The sequence below is a fragment of the Myotis brandtii genome, unplaced genomic scaffold (genome assembly GCF_000412655.1).
Source record: "Myotis brandtii unplaced genomic scaffold, ASM41265v1 scaffold562, whole genome shotgun sequence".
In the NCBI taxonomy this organism is placed as follows: Eukaryota; Metazoa; Chordata; class Mammalia; order Chiroptera; family Vespertilionidae; genus Myotis; species Myotis brandtii.
Genome location: NW_005370091.1, coordinates 785,992 through 803,771, shown reverse-complemented (window position 1 = coordinate 803,771; position 17,780 = coordinate 785,992). Strand labels below are relative to the sequence as shown.

Below are 17,780 nucleotides of genomic sequence, written 5' to 3'. Positions count from 1 at the left end.
CAGGGGCCCCCCCCCCCCCCAGTGCACAAATTTTTGTGCACCAGGCCTCTAGTATACATAATGATGAAATATTTTTCAGCTTTAAAAAAAGGAAAATTCTGCAATATGCTACAACATGGATGAACCTTAAGGACATTACCTGAAGGACAAATATCAAATTTTTGTGCACCAGGCCTCTAGTATACATATAAATGAAATATTTTTCAGCTTTAAAAAAAGGAAAATTCTGCAATATGCTACAACATGGATGAACCTTAAGGACATTACCGGAAGAAGGACAAATATATGACTGGAGGCCCGGTGCATGAAATTTGTGCATGGGGGCAGAGGGTCCCTCAGCCTGGCCTGTATCCTCTCCAATCCAGGACCCCTTGGGGGATGTCCGACTGCTGGTTTAGGCCCAATCCCTGCGGCTCCCGCTAGCTCCTGCCTGCCTGCCCACCTGATCGGCCCTAACAACTCTGCCTGCCTGCCTGATTGCCCCTAACTGCTCTCTCCTGCCAGCCTGATTGCCCCTAACCACTCTCCCCTGCTGGCCTGATCGTTCCCTAACCGCTCTGCCCTGCTGGCCTGATCGCCCCAACCGCTCTACCGTGGCCCCCATCACCGTGGCTTTGTCCAGAAGGACGTCTGGAAAATGTCTGGTCTATCTGGTCTCATTAGCATATTACCCTTTAATGCTAGAAGTATAGATTGCACTTTACCACTGAATATGCTATTATTATCAAGGTTATTTATGACCCAAAACTAGTGGTCAGTTCTCAGCCCTCATCTTATTTGGCACTGTTGGGAGATATTTTGATTGTCATAACTTTGGGGGACAGAGAGAAGGAGGTGCTACTGGCATCCAATGGGTACAGGCAGTTAAACATCCTGTAATATACAGGATAGCTCTCTTTTCCATGAATTTTTGATCCAAATAATAATAGTACTGAGGTTGAAAATCTGGTCTAACCAAAGGGTGAGAAATCTATGTAATTAAGACTGTTTGGACCTGGGAGAAGAAAATGGTGCAAGAGTAAAAATTAAGATTTTAAGCTGAGTTGATAAAAGAATGGTGGTATCATTAACAGATACCCATAAGGAGAATGAACAGGTAATGGCAAGGAAGGTGAGACTGAGTTTTGGAAATAGATACTTGAAAATAAATCCATACAGATATGTAAGTTCTATAAAGAGACAGCTGGACAGATATACAGACTGATATAGACAGATGACAGATAGACCTACAGATATATAGATTTGACAGTTGATAGTAAGAGTCTTAGGGCAGGACCTATTCAGCCTACTATTACAAAAATGTGGACAGCCTGTTTTAATTTTTAGAAATAGCTGTAATGAGCCAGATCTGTGTTTTAATCTTGGGCCTGTGTTAATCAGTCATGTAAGTTTGGAACCAAGTTTATTTAACTTCTATCTTAGTTTCCCAATCTTTAAATAATATTTTAAGCAGCACCATTTTTCTCCTAAGTATCCTATTACCTTATTTATGCATTCACTCATTTTATATCTCTCTCCTTCTTTGTGTGTATATTTATAAGATATCTCTTTCTTACTCTGATTCTCTTTTTTATATCTCATTTTAACATCCATTTTTTGGCATCTGACATACCTACATTCTGTCCTACAACATTTTAGTCTTTCTTACAATAATGTAAGATTTAATTATAATATAGTAACAATTCTAAATATTTTACCAGTCTACTTGAAATGACATGAGCTGAAGCAGCTTAGAAGGGTGAAGTTCCAGCTCTACCAACCAGGATTTTACTGTTCAAGCTCATAAGCCTCAAATTCCTCACCTATAAAAAAGGGTATATATCAAAGCAATATGGTATTGGCATAAAAACAGACACATAGATCAGTGGAACAGATTGAGAGCCTAGAAATAAACCCATACACATATGATCAACTAATTTAACACAAAGAAGCCATGAATATAGCTTCTTCAATAAATAGTATTAAGAGACTGGGCAGCTACATGAAAAAAACACATGCAAAAAACTGAACCACTATCTTATACCATATACAAAAATCAACTCAAAATAGATTAAAGACTAAAATGTAAGACTTGAAACCATAAATTTCCTACAATGAAATAGGGGTAAGAGCTCCTAGTTATCAGTCTTGATGATCTTAAAAAAAATTTTATTTGACACCAAAGCAAAGGAAACAAAAATAAACAAGTTGAGCATATTAAACTAAAAGCCTTCTGTACAGTAAACAAAACCATCAACAAAATAAAAAGGTAACCTGTGGAATGGAAAAAAATATTTTCAAATCATATATCTGATAAGGCATATATCTGATAAGGGGTTAATATCCAAAATAAATAAAAAAAACCATACAACTCAACAGAAAACAAATAATCCAATTAAAGCATGGGGAAAGGACTTGAATAAACATTTCTCCAAAGACATACTGATGGCCAACAGGTACATGAAAATGTGCTCCACATCTCTAATAATCAGGGAAATACTAATCAAAACCACAATGAGATTGTCACTTTACAACTTTTAGAAAGGCTAGTACCAAAAAGAAATAAGTGCTGATAAGAATGTGGGGAAAAGGGAACACTTGGTGCACTGTTGTTAGGAATGTAAAATGGTGCAGCCATTATGGAAAACAGTATGGAAGCTCCTCAAATATTTAAAAATAGAACTGCCATAATTCAGAATCATCCCATTGTGGGTATTTATCCAAAAGGGGGGGGGGGGGGGGGGGGAACTGGACCACTGTCTTATATGGTGTTCAGTGGCATATTCACTATACACAACATTTTGACAAAACTTAAGTGTCTGTCAACAGATGAATGAATAAAGAGGATGATACCCCCCACACACACACACACACCTACACGCACACACACAATGGAGTATTATTCAAAGAAAGAAGGAATTCCTACCATTTGTGACAACATGGATGGAGCTAGAGAACAGTGTTATGCTAAGTAAAACAAGTCAGTTAGAGAAAGACAAATACGCATGGTTATCACTTATATGTGGAATCAAATGAATAGGTATAATAGGACCAAATTCACAAATGTAAGTGCTATAAAAGGCAGTATTATAATTCTTTATTACAGCCTCCTCTTCCCATTTCCTTGTTTGGTAAACTTATGGGGATTTCTTCTCTTAAATCTAGTGTCCACTTTCTGGCTTTCTCTGGTCTTTGCATGAAGGTAGAATTACAGACATGGTGTAAGGGTATTGTCCTTGAGCACACCTTAATTTCCATATAGTGGCATTATTTCATTATTCATCTCTTTTTCCTACCAACTTATTTACATAGATTTTTCTATATTATATGCTAACTTTCCCTTTTCCTTTTTGCCCAATCTTTGTAATCATTTTTATGTTTACTTCCCTCATGAAACATTTACTTTACATGTATTTAAAGACTCTTCAGAACATAGTCTGGATCAAATGAAGAATCACTAAACTTCCTACAGTAATTCATAAAATTAAAACCAAGTTATGAGCATTTGGGAACAAAAATTTTCCCCCCCACCAATTACCTGAGATCTGTGGAGAATGTGTATGCTCAGAAGTTTCTAATATAAGTGGGAGACAAGAGTCACAAACAGGATACAATGAAAAATGAACTACTTCTCAGATTCTAACTGGAGTTAGAGACCAGTGAGATGTTACCATCATAAAGTAAAAGTAATCAATTTCTTTAATATAACCTAATATATAAATGTTAAGTGCAGTAATTCTGAAAATCCTCTATTTGCTATTGTGATACTTACATTTCTAATTTCACAATTTAGGTATTACCTATCAGGAGCTAACAGGCAAAAGTCGGGCCAGCCTATTTTTCCAAATAAAATACTTGCACATATGGAAAGGTTATATAAATTAATTGTACTAAATATGTTATGTACTAAAGTATCATAATCTCAATTTAGCAAAATAATCCTAAACAAAACTGTGGGGTCTGGAGTTGAGAAATTATAGAACTTTAAATAAAATTTAAAAATTAATTAGCCCTGGTTGGGTGGCTCAGCTGGGTGGAGCAACATTGCGTACATCAAAAGGTTGTGGGTTCCGCCCTAGCCAGCTTGGCTCAGTGGATAGAGCGTCAGCCTGCGGACTGAGGGGTCCCAGGTTCGATTCTGGCCAAGGGCATATGCCTGGGTTGCTGGCTCCATCCCCAGTAGGGGTATGCAGGAGGCAGCCGATCAATGATTCTCTCTCATCATTGATGTTTCTATCTCTCTCTCCTTCTCCCTTCCTCTCTGAAATCAATAAATATATTTAAAAAAAAAAAAGGTTGTGGTTTCCATTCCTGGTCAGGACACATACCTAGGTTGTGGTTTTGATCCCTGCTTGGGGCAAGAAAGGGAGGCAACCAATCAATGTTTCTCTTTCTTTCTAAAAAATCAATTAAAAAAAAACAACATATCCTCAGGTGAGGATGAGAAAATTACCTGACAATTTCACATTTTATCTTATTTCATGAATAATATTTGCATATGTCACATATATCATTCTGAATTGATTTTCATCATACCTGTGGTATATTTTCAATAATCAGATGCTTAAAAATTATATTGATATTTACCCACTGCTTCTTCTTGGTCTGAGAAATTAGTTGTTTGTGCTGTGTTGCTAGCTTCTTGATTTCCTCTACAAACTCTTCTTTACACTTTTCCTTTACTTGTTTACATTTTCTGTCCATCTCACCCTGCATATTGGCGACAGCCTTATTTACAGCTTGTCTTTTTTCTTCTTCCATTTCAGAACGCAGCTGAAATGAAAAACAAGTTAACCCACAATACATCAGCTCACAATTTACAAAGGCCTTAATACATAGTTTCTACTTAAACGATGTACCTCTTCCCTTTATTTTACTAAGAGCTGTGAATATTCATTCAGGTGAGAAATATTTAGGTATTGTTGCTTGAAATAGCATAAAAGATATTTTATTTTATTCCTATTTTTAGTGTTATTTCTAGTTTTAAAAAGCAGCTGTCTGGCTGAGACATGAGTGAAAGAAGCTAAACTGCTACAGGGAAAGACTCACTCACGATGCCCAGGGGTAAGAGGGCAAGTCACACTGTGGGGGCTCCTGACCTTTTCTATAGCTTCTCGTACAACTCTTTCAGTTTCTCGCTTGTGATCAGACTTCATTCGGTCTTTAAAATCATTGAAAATTTTGGTGTATTTGTCGTGGCACATGCTTTGACACACTCCATCACTGGTGGTCTGGGTGCTTCTATGCAGCATTCTTGGTGAAGAGGCACTTAACTTCTTGGTCTGAGTTGACACTGAAACTTTTTCGATTGGCTGAGGCAATGTGGGGATTTCCTGGCTGGAACTGACTGCTTCAGTTTCAGGCTCTGGTTCCTAAAGGGTAAGGAAAGTGCTTCAATGTAAAACAAAACCATTAACTCACTATTCAAGAATAAGCTCTATCAGGATAAAACAGTGATAACATAAAATAGCTATATAAGAAACTGTTTTTAAAAAAACACATGTAATTAATAGTAAGTACATGCTGTTAGATATATCTTACCATAATTAAATATTAAAAAATGGAAAAAAACAACTAAAAACACATGCAATTAGTAGCTACGGTTCTAAACAGTAACTTCATCTACAATTTCATTATATGTTAATACTCATTTGATTTTAAAAAACTAAACAAAAACATTTATCATTTTAAATCATTATCAATTTATAGTCATTTTTTGGACTAGATTTATTAACAAATTTCCTAAAATCCTAAACCACTTTTCAGTGAACATGTGTTTGGCCTATACCCAAATATACACCTGGATTTAAAACATGCATGGATTATATACTTTAAAAGGCTGAGCTTAACCATAGTTTCCTCCCGTTTTAAAATGCTGGCCTAACTGATGTACTAGATAAACACAATGTATTTCATAATGCCATGAGAACATATCAGAGTTCCAGGAAATACCAAAAAGTGCACTCGCACTTAGCCAGATTTGGTCAGTGGTTGCTCAATTGAGGTGGAGGCTTGGCACATGTGTGTTTTTCCAGTGACAGAATATGATAATGGTCAGAAGACTGGGTTCACACTTGGCTGATATTATCTGACTGATGGCAATGCATTTCACAAGTACACATCACGAGCAATCATCTTGACTGTAACTTTGAAAACATTTTCTGTGCCAATGCCACCAGGAAACTTCAAGGTACACAACTTACTTCTTTTTTGGGTTCCACACTTTGATTACGTCGCCCTTTCTTTGCTCTTGGTTCCTGAGTGACCTTTAGCTGTGGGCATCATAAAAGTAACAGCATATTATTCCAGACACTGAAACACTTCTCTGCTAAAAATACTAGCTATGGACCCACAGGTAAGAAGTAGCTCATTCCATTTCACGAAGGCACCTCTTACTCATTACTGCTCTGATGTGCAGGGCTTGAAAGAGCTAATGCGCCTGTGGAAGAGCAGTAGAGCACTTAACTCTTCAAACAGGCAGGATCAGATCAGGGTGTGGGTGGCCTAGCTATCTGAATTGGGTTCAGTTTCTTTTGCAGAGCACTTCACAAATGTTTACACGAAAAAAAGGAGAAATGTCAGAGCAGTCTTTACAGCAGCGGTTCTCAACCTGTGGGTCGCGACCCCTTTAGGGGTCGAACGACCCTTTCACAGGGGTCGCCTAAGACCATCGGAAACACATATATAATTACATATTGTTTTTGTGATTAATCACTATGCTTCAATTATGTTCAATTTGTAACAATGAAAATACATCCTGCATATCAGATATTTACATTACGATTCATAACAGTAGCAAAATTACAGTTATGAAGTAGCAACAAAAATAATTTTATGGTTGGGTGTCACCACAACATGAGGAACTGTATTAAAGGATTGTGGCATTAGGAAGGTTGAGAACCACTGCTTTACAGCAAGGAGTGTGCATTAACAATGTTCACAGTTAAAATAATAACTGATGTGTGGTTTCTATGTGGACACCACTCACTTGCTCATTGCTGGTAGAGGAGATACTGGATTCTGCCTCCTCCTCCCCACGGTCCTCATTCTTAGACTTCCAAAATCTTCCTTCACGAAGGAAACGTTGATGCAGTTCCAGCTCATCACAAGCCTTTTTCCAACCCATACTGCGTTTAACATGCAGCCGATGGACATTGACTGTGATGTCCTGTATGTTTTCAGAAGGAATCCAAGCCCTAGCAACATTTAAAGGTATAGTTAGAAATTTCCAAAATGGTGGTGGACTCCATCCATTTGTAAAGTATGGTTTGTGGAAATTCCAATTTACTGACCTGTTAGCTATGGCTTGAATAAAAACTCTTACCAATCACTGAAGTGTCTCAAATTATCTCAGAACTATTTTCTTTAACCAGCTTAACATTGTCATGGTTTAGATATACATTTTGCATAAGTCCTTTTTAAAATGTTATCTCTTATTGATCTAAATACTGTAAGTTACTTAAAATCTAGCTATTTGCAGATTAGAAGTACAGAATCATTTGAAAATGCCCAGAAATTTTCATGAGATTCATACATATGAGGGCTTCCAAAAAATATTATCTAGTGAGTTATATTTATATTACATCCCTACTCATTAGCTGAACCATATTTAATTAATGGACAGAGAAGTGTCTGACTCATTCGGCAATCAAGTACACAGCTATGAACACAACTTCAAGTGTCTCTGAATTATATGTAATATTGATCTAAAACTACAGAATGAAAAATGTATTTGGTTTTATTGGAAAAAATGCTGACAATTTTCCTGGGCACTAATCATTAGACTGGACTGAAATAATATCGAGAATGCTGTTTACTGTGTGCTGGTGAAGACACCGCAAAGCATACAACAGTGAGTGCGGCCCATCTGATCTTGAGTATTACTCCTACCAACAAGGGTATTTTGGTTCACTTTTAAAAGCTGTGGGTTTTTAGAGAGATTTCTATTATGAACAATGCTGACTACCTGTAACAAACTCCTGAACTGTGAAAGTATTTCCCCTTAAATTATCTACTTGTGCCCTGGATACAATAAAATTAATTAGTATCTATTCTTAACATGGGACTTAATTCTCAATGTTGTTCATAATACATTCTTATTCTCTTTTTAAAATACATTTATTTTTATTGTTGATAGTATTACAGATAACTCTCACTCCCCGCCCCCCTTTTACCTTCCTCCTCCCAGCCCCTACCTACCACCCCAGGTCTTCACTACCCTATTGCCCGGACTGGACTGAAATAATATCGAGAATGCTGTTTACTGTGTGCTGGTGAAGACACCGCAAAGCATACAACAGTGAGTGCGGCCCATCTGATCTTGAGTATTACTCCTACCAACAAGGGTATTTTGGTTCACTTTTAAAAGCTGTGGGTTTTTAGAGAGATTTCTATTATGAACAATGCTGACTACCTGTAACAAACTCCTGAACTGTGAAAGTATTTCCCCTTAAATTATCTACTTGTGCCCTGGATACAATAAAATTAATTAGTATCTATTCTTAACATGGGACTTAATTCTCAATGTTGTTCATAATACATTCTTATTCTCTTTTTAAAATACATTTATTTTTATTGTTGATAGTATTACAGATAACTCTCACTCCCCGCCCCCCTTTTACCTTCCTCCTCCCAGCCCCTGATTTCCACCCCAGGTCTTCACTACCCTATTGCCCGTGTCCATGGGCTATGCATATAAATCTCCTCTTTAATCAACTCCATTATTGTAGGTAATCAGATTTCACTTTTAAAGGTATCAGTGGGTATGAGATCTGATCTACAAAAAAAATAACTGAAATGGCAAACAAACACTCCACAATTTAAAGTGTTAATAAACAGAGATATAATCTAATTTGGCTATATCTATACATCTGTCATGATTCTTTGAATATATGCAGAATAAAATGGCTCAGGGATATCTGAAGGCAAATGAACATAAACCATTCTATTTTTTCTTGTAGGACCTGATTTTCTGGCTGTGCCACCCCACCCTCTAACTACATGCAGCAGAAAGAGTTAGCCTTGACAAGGAGACCTTATCAGCTACTTTTTTTTCCTCTTGCAGGCAAAACCTTGCAAATCTTACCTATACTCTAAGGCAGTGGTTCTCAACCTTCTGGCCCTTTAAATACAGTTCCTCATGTTGTGACCCAACCATAAAATTATTTTCGTTGCTACTTCATAACTGTAATGTTGCTACTGTTATGAATCGTAATGTAAATATCTGATATGTAGGATGGTCTTAGGCGACCCCTGTGAAAGGGTCGATCGACCGCCAAAGGGGTCGCGACCCACAGGTTGAGAACCGCTGGAGGGATCACAGTCACCTTTCTTTCCTAGAACATTACAATTTACCAAGGTCAAGGGACAAGGTAGCACATTCTGAGTGTACAGAAGGGACTAGTCTGAAACCATTTATTTATTTAAAATTTATTTTTTTCTCCTACCTACATGTAAAGATATGATGAAATGACAGAAGAATATTTATTGGATCATTATATAACAATGAGAATGTATTTAAATACCACTAAACTTGTACATTTAAAAAAAGTATTTATTAATGAAAACTTTCAGCTGGTAGCCCTTATTAGCCATCTGTTCTCGTTGTATAACATGTTGTTTAAGTAATTAAAACTAATGATCATAATATTTATAAAGTTTGTTTTCCAATAAATCAAATATTCTAATAATGATAGAGAATCATTTTCAAGGTGTTCCTTCATCAATCCTTCACTTCAAATATTGTACTGGTTACACTGTAACCAGGAAAGGAAAAAGACTAGATTGACAGTAAAATTGTAGATCTTTTATTTTCTAAAATAAAAGCTTGAGTCCCATCTGCCCAGAATCTTCAGATAAAAATCTTACAAAAAGTTTTTTGGGGAAAAAAACTTCTGGAAATATAATTTTATTTTATATGTAATGAGGTCTTTATATATAAAAATTTCTTTAAACCTTATAAACTCATACAGGATAGGTACTAATGAGGCCCCTACTTTATAAGTGAGGAAACAAGGCTGAGAGAGACTAAATAACTTGCCCAAGATTAGAGTAGAAAACGATGGTGCAAGAACACAAATCTAACCACTGGACCTTCCCTGGTATCAATTTAGAGATTTCTACAGATTAGTGTTTCTATAGAACGGCTGCCCTAACTCACTTGTGACGTGTGCATTGCTTCCCCACTGGTTTTGATGGAAAACTGAAACAAACTGAATATGAGCATGTAACATTGAAAATTACCACTTAATCATACAATTTGAACATTCATTTTGTACTTAATTATGGTATTACTAGAGGCCTGGTGCATGAAATTTGTGCACGGGTGGGGGGGTGTCCCTCAGTCCAGCCTGCACCTCTCCAATCTGGGACCCCTCGGGGGATGTCTAACTGCTGGTTTAAACTGCTGGACTAAACTGGCGGCAGTCGGACATCCCTCTCACAATCCAGGACTGCTGGCTCCCAACCGCTCGCCTGCCTGCCTGCCTGATTGCCCCTAACTGCTTCTGCCTGCCAGCATGATCACCCCCTAACAACTCCCCTGCCAGCCTGATCGACGCCTAACTGCTCCCCTGCCAGCCCGATCGCCCCGAACTGCCTTCCCCTGCCGGCCTGATTGCCCCTAACTGCCCTCCTCTGTTGGCCCAATCGCCCCCAACTGCCCTCCCCTGCTGGCCATCTTGTGGCTGTGGGCGCCGCCATCTTTGAGGGCATGGCAGTAAATTAGCATATTCCCTCCTTATTGACTGTGGGCGCCTCCATCTTTGCAACAGCGTGAGGGTCAATTAGCATATTCCCTATTTATTAGATAGGATTATTTAACTAATGTTTCTTGCCATTAAAGCAGTGTCAGCTGATTGTGCATCTATCTATGAAAGAACAAAACTTTTTTGGAAATGTACACTATTCACAGGTTTCTTAGAACTAAACTTCTATTTAAATTAAATGGAGACTAGGTAAAAATTCACTATGGGAGGAATAAAGTTTCATTCTGTAGCTTCTTTTATAGTAATAACAACTATACAGGACACTTACCCTCCAGGCATGATAGGAGACAGACGCTTCATGAAATGTAAATTTAAATCCTTGGACAGTAAGTAACACTTTTAGATCATGTAGCTGACTTTTGGCACTTTCTCCCTTTAATTTAATATTTGTGTTAAATGAACCCCCCACAAATTTCATGTGAATTATTTTTCCTATTGTGGCTTGGTTAGTTAGACTCATTAATCTCTGAGTCCTATGACAGTTCACAGTACTTGAATTCACTTTTAGAGTCAATGCTTTTATGACACATTATTTAGGACACTATCTTAGACTTTCTAATGTTCAATGTGCAGTAAAATTTAAGGCCTTAATATCACAATAAAGGAGATAGCTATAATTTTATAGAACAGTTTAGCATTTTGTGTGTCAAATAACTATGCAAAAATAATTTTATAGTAATAAAAAGGGGTTTTACCCTTGGGATACATATATTGTTATATTATGAAAATGCAAATTTTATGCTTTGCTGTATACATATCCCTAGCAACAGAAACTTTAAAATCTAGATTGGAAACAATGTCTGGTAATTCTATGCATATAATTCTTATATATACTTAGATCCCAAGATTGAAATTCTATTCTACTACTGAGTTGCTTATTTTTGTCTATGGCTTTTGAAAGATGGTTGAAACCACCATAATGTCATTAGAATACTATGAAATGGACACATCTTAAGAATCCTTCCCCCCTTCACTGCCATCAGGAATTCAGGTCAGCATTAACATGCATCTGAGTTCAACAGTGTCAGTTACTGAAACTATCTTGCTTAGTAAAAAGTAACTGAAATATACCTAAAGACACAATTTATAGAACTCATTGTTAGTTGCCTAGTCAAGTTATATGCTGTTTCTTAAGAAACTTCATGCTGTTTCTGATAAAGCTACCAGAACACTGGTAATGGCCGGACTGAGTCTTAAGAACTGAGAGCTTGCCCTAACCGGTTTGGCTCAGTGGATAGAGCGTCAGCCTGTGGACTCAAGGGTCCCAGGTTAGATTCTGGGCAAGGGCATGTACCTTGGTTGCGGGCACATCCCCAGTAGGGAGTGTGCAGGAGGCAGCTGATCAACGTTTCTCTCTCATCGATGTTTCTAACTCTCTATCCCTCTCCCTTCCTCTCTGTAAAAAATCAATAAAATATATTTAAAAAAAAAAAAAGAACTGAGAGCTCAGCTACTACGGCTGCATGTGGGTCATGATTACCTTTGATGGTGGTGACCAAAGAAGCGGACGTCAACCTGATTGTCCTCCTTCTGCATGACCTTGGCTGGCCAGAATCCAAAACCTTTCATCTTAGCCCAAACCAGTTCATGATTAGGTATCTGCAAATAAAACGTTCTACCTTGTCATTACTTTTAAAGTATTAAGTATAAGTGTATCATTCATTAATATTGAATTAGTTAAGTTTAACTCATTATTTTGAAAACATTACTAAACACATAGAACTTGTTTTCTTTTTTCTGGGATTGACTGACTTTGCCTCCAAGAAAAACACCAAAAACTAAAATTTGCGTTAGAGTAGGAATATGGACCTTCATTTCTGAGAAGAGACGAGAAAAATACCCACTTACTATCCTGTAGCACTATGAAATGAGGCAGTGGGGGCAAACAGAAGGCCCTCACTGTGTTTCATGAGCCTGTTAGAAATGGGAGGATTTGAAGCCCTGATTCAAACCTAACTAATCAGAGATTCAAATTTTAAAAAACTTTCAAGTGACTGAGAAGCACGTAACTTCTGGAAGACCGATTGCTCTCAGGTGGCCTTTTACATCCGTGCCTTTGGGGCCCCCAGAACACTCACAGGTTTTCTTGTCATCACCCTTCCTGAAATCATCTCATTTTAGGGGAAATTATACAGGTATTAACATCTATAAAGCCTTCAATTTCTTGTGAAAGAATGAGAAGAAAAGCAAAAATCTATTATATATATTAAGGGACACAATGTTTAGTCTTAAGTTCCTTGTTTTAAAGTCAAAATTGGATAACAATCCCAAGTTGTTTTTCCCATGTCTCAGTTTTTACACTCATTGAAACCATATGTCCTATGATATAAAGAAACATATTTAGGAAGGATTATAAACTTTAAGCAACTGGAAATAAACTTCCTTAGAGCATCATATACTTAAGAGGTAAAACACAAAAAATCACAAAATGTCACATACGCAAGGATAGCAGAACCAATTGTCAGGACGAGCATTTGACAAATAGAAGCAGTTCTTGCAAAGCTGTAACTCATCCAGCTGAAAAAGAAAAACAACTATTTTAGCCTACAAAATATAAAGATCTGCATTAAACTATATAAAATCGATCCACGTAAATTAACATTCTTGTTCATGTACACAAATAGCCTTGAATTTTGTTCCTAAGTTTAAATTTTAAGTTTTCAATAATATTGGAAAAGCCTGCCACTTTCCTGTTCAAACCACCCCCATGGTCTCAGATTGCATTTAAAAGAGAAAACAAATTCCTTGCAAGGCCTGGCATGTCTGACCTCTGCGTTCCAGCCTCACTGGTGCCTTTGGCTCTTTAGTTCTTGGATTAATGCAATTTCCTCAGTAAGGTCTTCCTCATCTACCCACATAAAATATCCACTACCAATAATAGCAGTCCTTACTTTGCCTCATTCTCCATTTTAGTCTTTGTTTTCTTTCATAACATTTTTTTCCCAACTTATAAACATATTTTGACTGTTTCTTATTTAAGTATCCCTCTTCAGAATACAGCTCCATTAGCAGGAAGCCAGTACCTTGATCACCATTTCATTCCTCCTAACACACGCCTAGCACACAATAGACACTCAGTAAACATATATTTAATGGATTTTAAAAAGTCAAATTTGAAATGAATTTAAGAAACAAAACTTTTATATAATTGAGACACTTTTGCAAAGACAATATGATTACAGGTGTTTCAAATAAGAAAGACCATATACACAAAAAAAACCTTCCCAAAATAGTATTTCATTTACTATATAAATATGAACTGTGTTGTTTGGTTGTTCTTTTTTTGCCTGTGTAGTATCCTTTATCCAAAGAAGGTAACATTTGTTGAGTGTCTCTGCCCCATACAAAACATGTACATGCATTAGGTAACCAATAACTTAAGGGTAATTAAAAAAGAGCAAACAAAATTTCTTTGTAGAAGTTACTTAGTAACTAAATCTCCTAGGATGTCTCTGAGAATAGTTTGACAGAATTTTTTGCCTCTATTTGCATTATTTCCCATGTATATAAAAAATGGAAATAAATTTATATTTAATGGAAATTGCAAAATTAAAATATGTAAGATGAGTGGGATTGTGAAATAAATTAATTCGAAATATAGTAAGAGTTTAATTACTAGGTATAGACAGTACCTCATGACAGGTATCTTTATACAGCATTCTTGCAATGTCAGCTTGCTCACTGTCTGCTGTAATTAAAGACAGATATCCATTACCAATAATCTAAAATACAGACTACCAAAATTAATACTCACTTAAATTTTCTTTCATTTTGACAAAAGTAGATATATACCATTTAAAACAAAATGTGTATTGTTTTTAAAAGTTCAGGCAGCGAAATAAAATTCTACAGGCAGCTTTAATTTCACATCTAACATAGCACTAATTCTCTAGGTATAGAGTGGCCTCTTTCTTTACCTTTAAATGATAGAATATTAATGGGGAAACAACCAGAATTAATCACAGTGCTTATTAAAAGCCTTTCAACTAAGTTTATAAATAAAACTATAAAAAGTAATACTTTCATCATTTAGTGTACTAGTGTTTTGCTTTTGGACAGTTCATTCTATAAGCTATAACTACATTACCAAATATTTTTAAGATTAAACCATAACATTACTTACAGATCATTAAAATACTAATTTTAATGTAATATTTTATAAAAGTTATTTCTCAACATGGAATGTAAATGGTATGAAAAAAAATGCAAAAGAAAAAGCAAAAAATATTCAACCTCCATAGAAAATCACTGTATTGTGGAGAAGTAGCTGAGCATCTGCTTTGAACTCTTCATAACTTCGGTATTTCCCTTCATTCACTTTCTGCAGTGATTAAAAAACAAAATGGCAAGAGTTACTAGTAAAAATATTTGTCTGCAATATGATAACATGGTTAGAGTATGGGATGCAACAGATTTTTCCAAACAACATCATGGCTACTCCTGTGTCCCACAGTGTTGACACACCATATGTAAGAGAAACCCACAACTCCAGTGCAGTTAGAATGTGACAGTATGGTGAAGTGTGGCAGATCTGCTGTCCTATAGCCACTGCTGTCTTTTCTACTGATTTACTAGAGTGAACTTGGCAGCTTGAACATCTTCTTGTGTAGCGATGATAAAAGCTCACTGTAAACAGTTAAAAGCTTTGGCCAATGTTGCTGATGAGAACTTAACTACTTATTATAACACAGGAGAATAAAGATTGAAGAAAAAGAACTGTTAGCCTCTGTGACAGTTTAACATAACTAAAGAAGACACATTTGTAATTCTGAATTGGGAAAGGTTAGGTGGGAAATCTGAGGGGTTTCTGGGATAAGACAAAATTTTTAGAAGGGGGTATGACAAATTAACTCAACAACAAGAAGGCATTTTCTTATCCTCGTGATATTTTTAGGAAATAGGTTTGAAAATTGCTTGGCTTTCAAATACTAAAATATTAAGGCCTCTAAAGAATAATTAAGATCTGCCCTGACAGGTGTGACTCAGTTGGCTGGGTGTAGTCCAGTGCACTGAAAGGTTGCAGTGTTCGATTCTAGCTCAGGGCACATGCCCAGGTTCTGGGCTTGATCCCCAGGAAGGGGTGTGCAGGAGGCAGCTGATCAATGTTTCATTCTCTCTCCCTCCCTCTCTCTCTAAATATCAATTTTAAAAAAGGTTAAGAACCAACCTTTTTCTTGAAATCCTCCAAAACCCAATTCAGTGGCCCTTTTTCGGAAGGCTTCTCCCAGATTCCCTAGCTGAAGGTAGTTGCCTCCTGTCATGTGCCACAATTTACTGTACTGGGCTCCGGGATGCTTATACCCCCTTTGTGATTTGTGAGGTATGCACTGTGCCTTGCATTTTGATCTGGATTGTAGTTAAGCTCCTACAACCATAAAAATCATGTCTTCCTCTACTTTTCTTACAGTGCTTTTGCTCATGAATAGCACTTGCCAAGCAGAGAACCAAGACAGCATCCACCCATCTAGTGTTCTCTATGGAGCCAAGAGGATCAAACTGGGGATCTGGGTCGGTGCCATGCAGGAAGGGAAAGCTGCAGGAGCACGGGCAGGGGCAGGAAGGGCAACTGGGTTCAACATTCTTTCAGAGGCCTCAGAGTTTAGGAAAAGAGGCTATACCTGAGGCTATGAAATCTGCCAGTAGTAGGTAAAATTTAAATTGTTTTTATTCTAGGATTTGCCAGAATTTTAAGGGAACAACTGTCATTTACCCTTTCCTTCCATAGAAATAATACACCTTTAGTCTTTCTCAGCTGCTAAGGCAGCGGTTCTCAACCTGTGGGTCGTGACCCCTTTGGGGGGGTCGAACGACCCCTTCACAGGGGTCGCCTAAGACCACAGGAAAACACATATATAATTACATATTGTTTTTGTGATTAATCACTATGCTTCAATTATGTTCAATTTGTAACAATGAAATTGGGGGTCACCACAACATGAGGAATTGTATTAAAGGGTCGCGGCATTAGGAAGGTTGAGAACCACTGTGCTAAGGGATTAGGAAACTTATAAGATAATTTCAGATAATTCCTACGGTCTTCCTATAAGCTATTATGGCCAACCATAAGATTTTAAAATTTCAAAATGACACATAAATTACAAAATTAGTAATTCAGCAACCCTAACTTAAAACATGTCTAAGTGTTCTAGGGGATTTTATTGCAATTAGTAATTAAATATTAACAAACCCAACAATCCTCAGCTAGCATTGATAACATTAAGAACTTCAAGAATAATTTGATTCAAGTTCATTTCATTGTTTCCCAAGCCTCTAGATTAGTTCTATGCTCTAATTTTTCCTTGAGAGAAAACCCCAAGTACTACTGCTAAAACTAGGGACCTGTGTCCAGATGTGAATTTTCTACATCTGAAATATTAAATTGACCAGGGTCCCATCCATTTGCTTTCACAAACAAGTATCAAGACTTTACAGGTCGCTTAAAACCAGCCCTATTAAAAGGCCTGGTTGTACCAGAGTGATCACACGAAATTTAAAACAATAGGCACGTACGTGTGGTGGCCATGCTTAGCTGGTTCTAGTAAGACACTGGGCAGGCACATCCTCCTCAAGAAGGAATGGCACCCAGGATCATGCTTGGCTGTGATCTCTCATTCACCTGGGAGCCATGAGGTAAATGGGAAGCAGTACGGAAGGCCTGGATTTACCTCTTGTATGGTGGGGACGTCAACTGCTGAATGCACCAGCCTCCGGTACATCGGGTGTTTGCTGTCCTTTCCCTTTTTATTAAGGTCTATAGCCTGAAAGGTCATTAAATACACCAGTTTAAATGTGGCTAGAGAGAGACAGGTAAAACATCAATTTCTAAAGAAGTACTTTAGAACTTAACAGAGAAATGTACATGCACTATATAGTTTAACATGGCATTCCTTAAGGTTTTGACAAAACAGTTATTTTGGAGCGTTCCATTTCATTTTAAACACTATCAATGAAAATGTTCTGATAAACAAATTTTTTAAATGTAAATGTTTCTAATCTAATGCAGCTAAAGAAATGTCTGTTCTAAAACAAAGACAA

General features: G+C 37.0%; 1 protein-coding gene across 13 annotated transcripts in view; it reads right to left on the bottom strand.

Annotated features, from left to right (window-relative positions):
• The window catches only part of ZMYND11 (zinc finger, MYND-type containing 11), a 95,307-nt gene that overhangs the window by 11,984 nt on the left and 65,543 nt on the right, over positions 1 to 17,780 (bottom strand). For 12 of the 13 annotated variants that reach the window (XM_005878511.2, XM_014549637.1, XM_005878514.2 and 9 more), the window contains 9 exons: positions 17,411 to 17,503; positions 14,979 to 15,066; positions 14,378 to 14,433; positions 13,185 to 13,262; positions 12,226 to 12,344; positions 6,968 to 7,175; positions 6,183 to 6,251; positions 5,079 to 5,351; positions 4,567 to 4,752 (listed from right to left, as the gene is read on the bottom strand). In XM_005878511.2, the coding sequence (XP_005878573.1) occupies positions 4,567 to 4,752; positions 5,079 to 5,351; positions 6,183 to 6,251; positions 6,968 to 7,175; positions 12,226 to 12,344; positions 13,185 to 13,262; positions 14,378 to 14,433; positions 14,979 to 15,066; positions 17,411 to 17,503 (1,170 nt within the window). Of the gene's footprint in view, positions 1 to 1,697; positions 1,803 to 3,517; positions 3,554 to 4,566; positions 4,753 to 5,078; positions 5,352 to 6,182; positions 6,252 to 6,967; positions 7,176 to 12,225; positions 12,345 to 13,184; positions 13,263 to 14,377; positions 14,434 to 14,978; positions 15,067 to 17,410; positions 17,504 to 17,780 lie in introns of all 13 variants that reach the window. The other variant, XM_014549633.1, reaches the window with a different exon arrangement.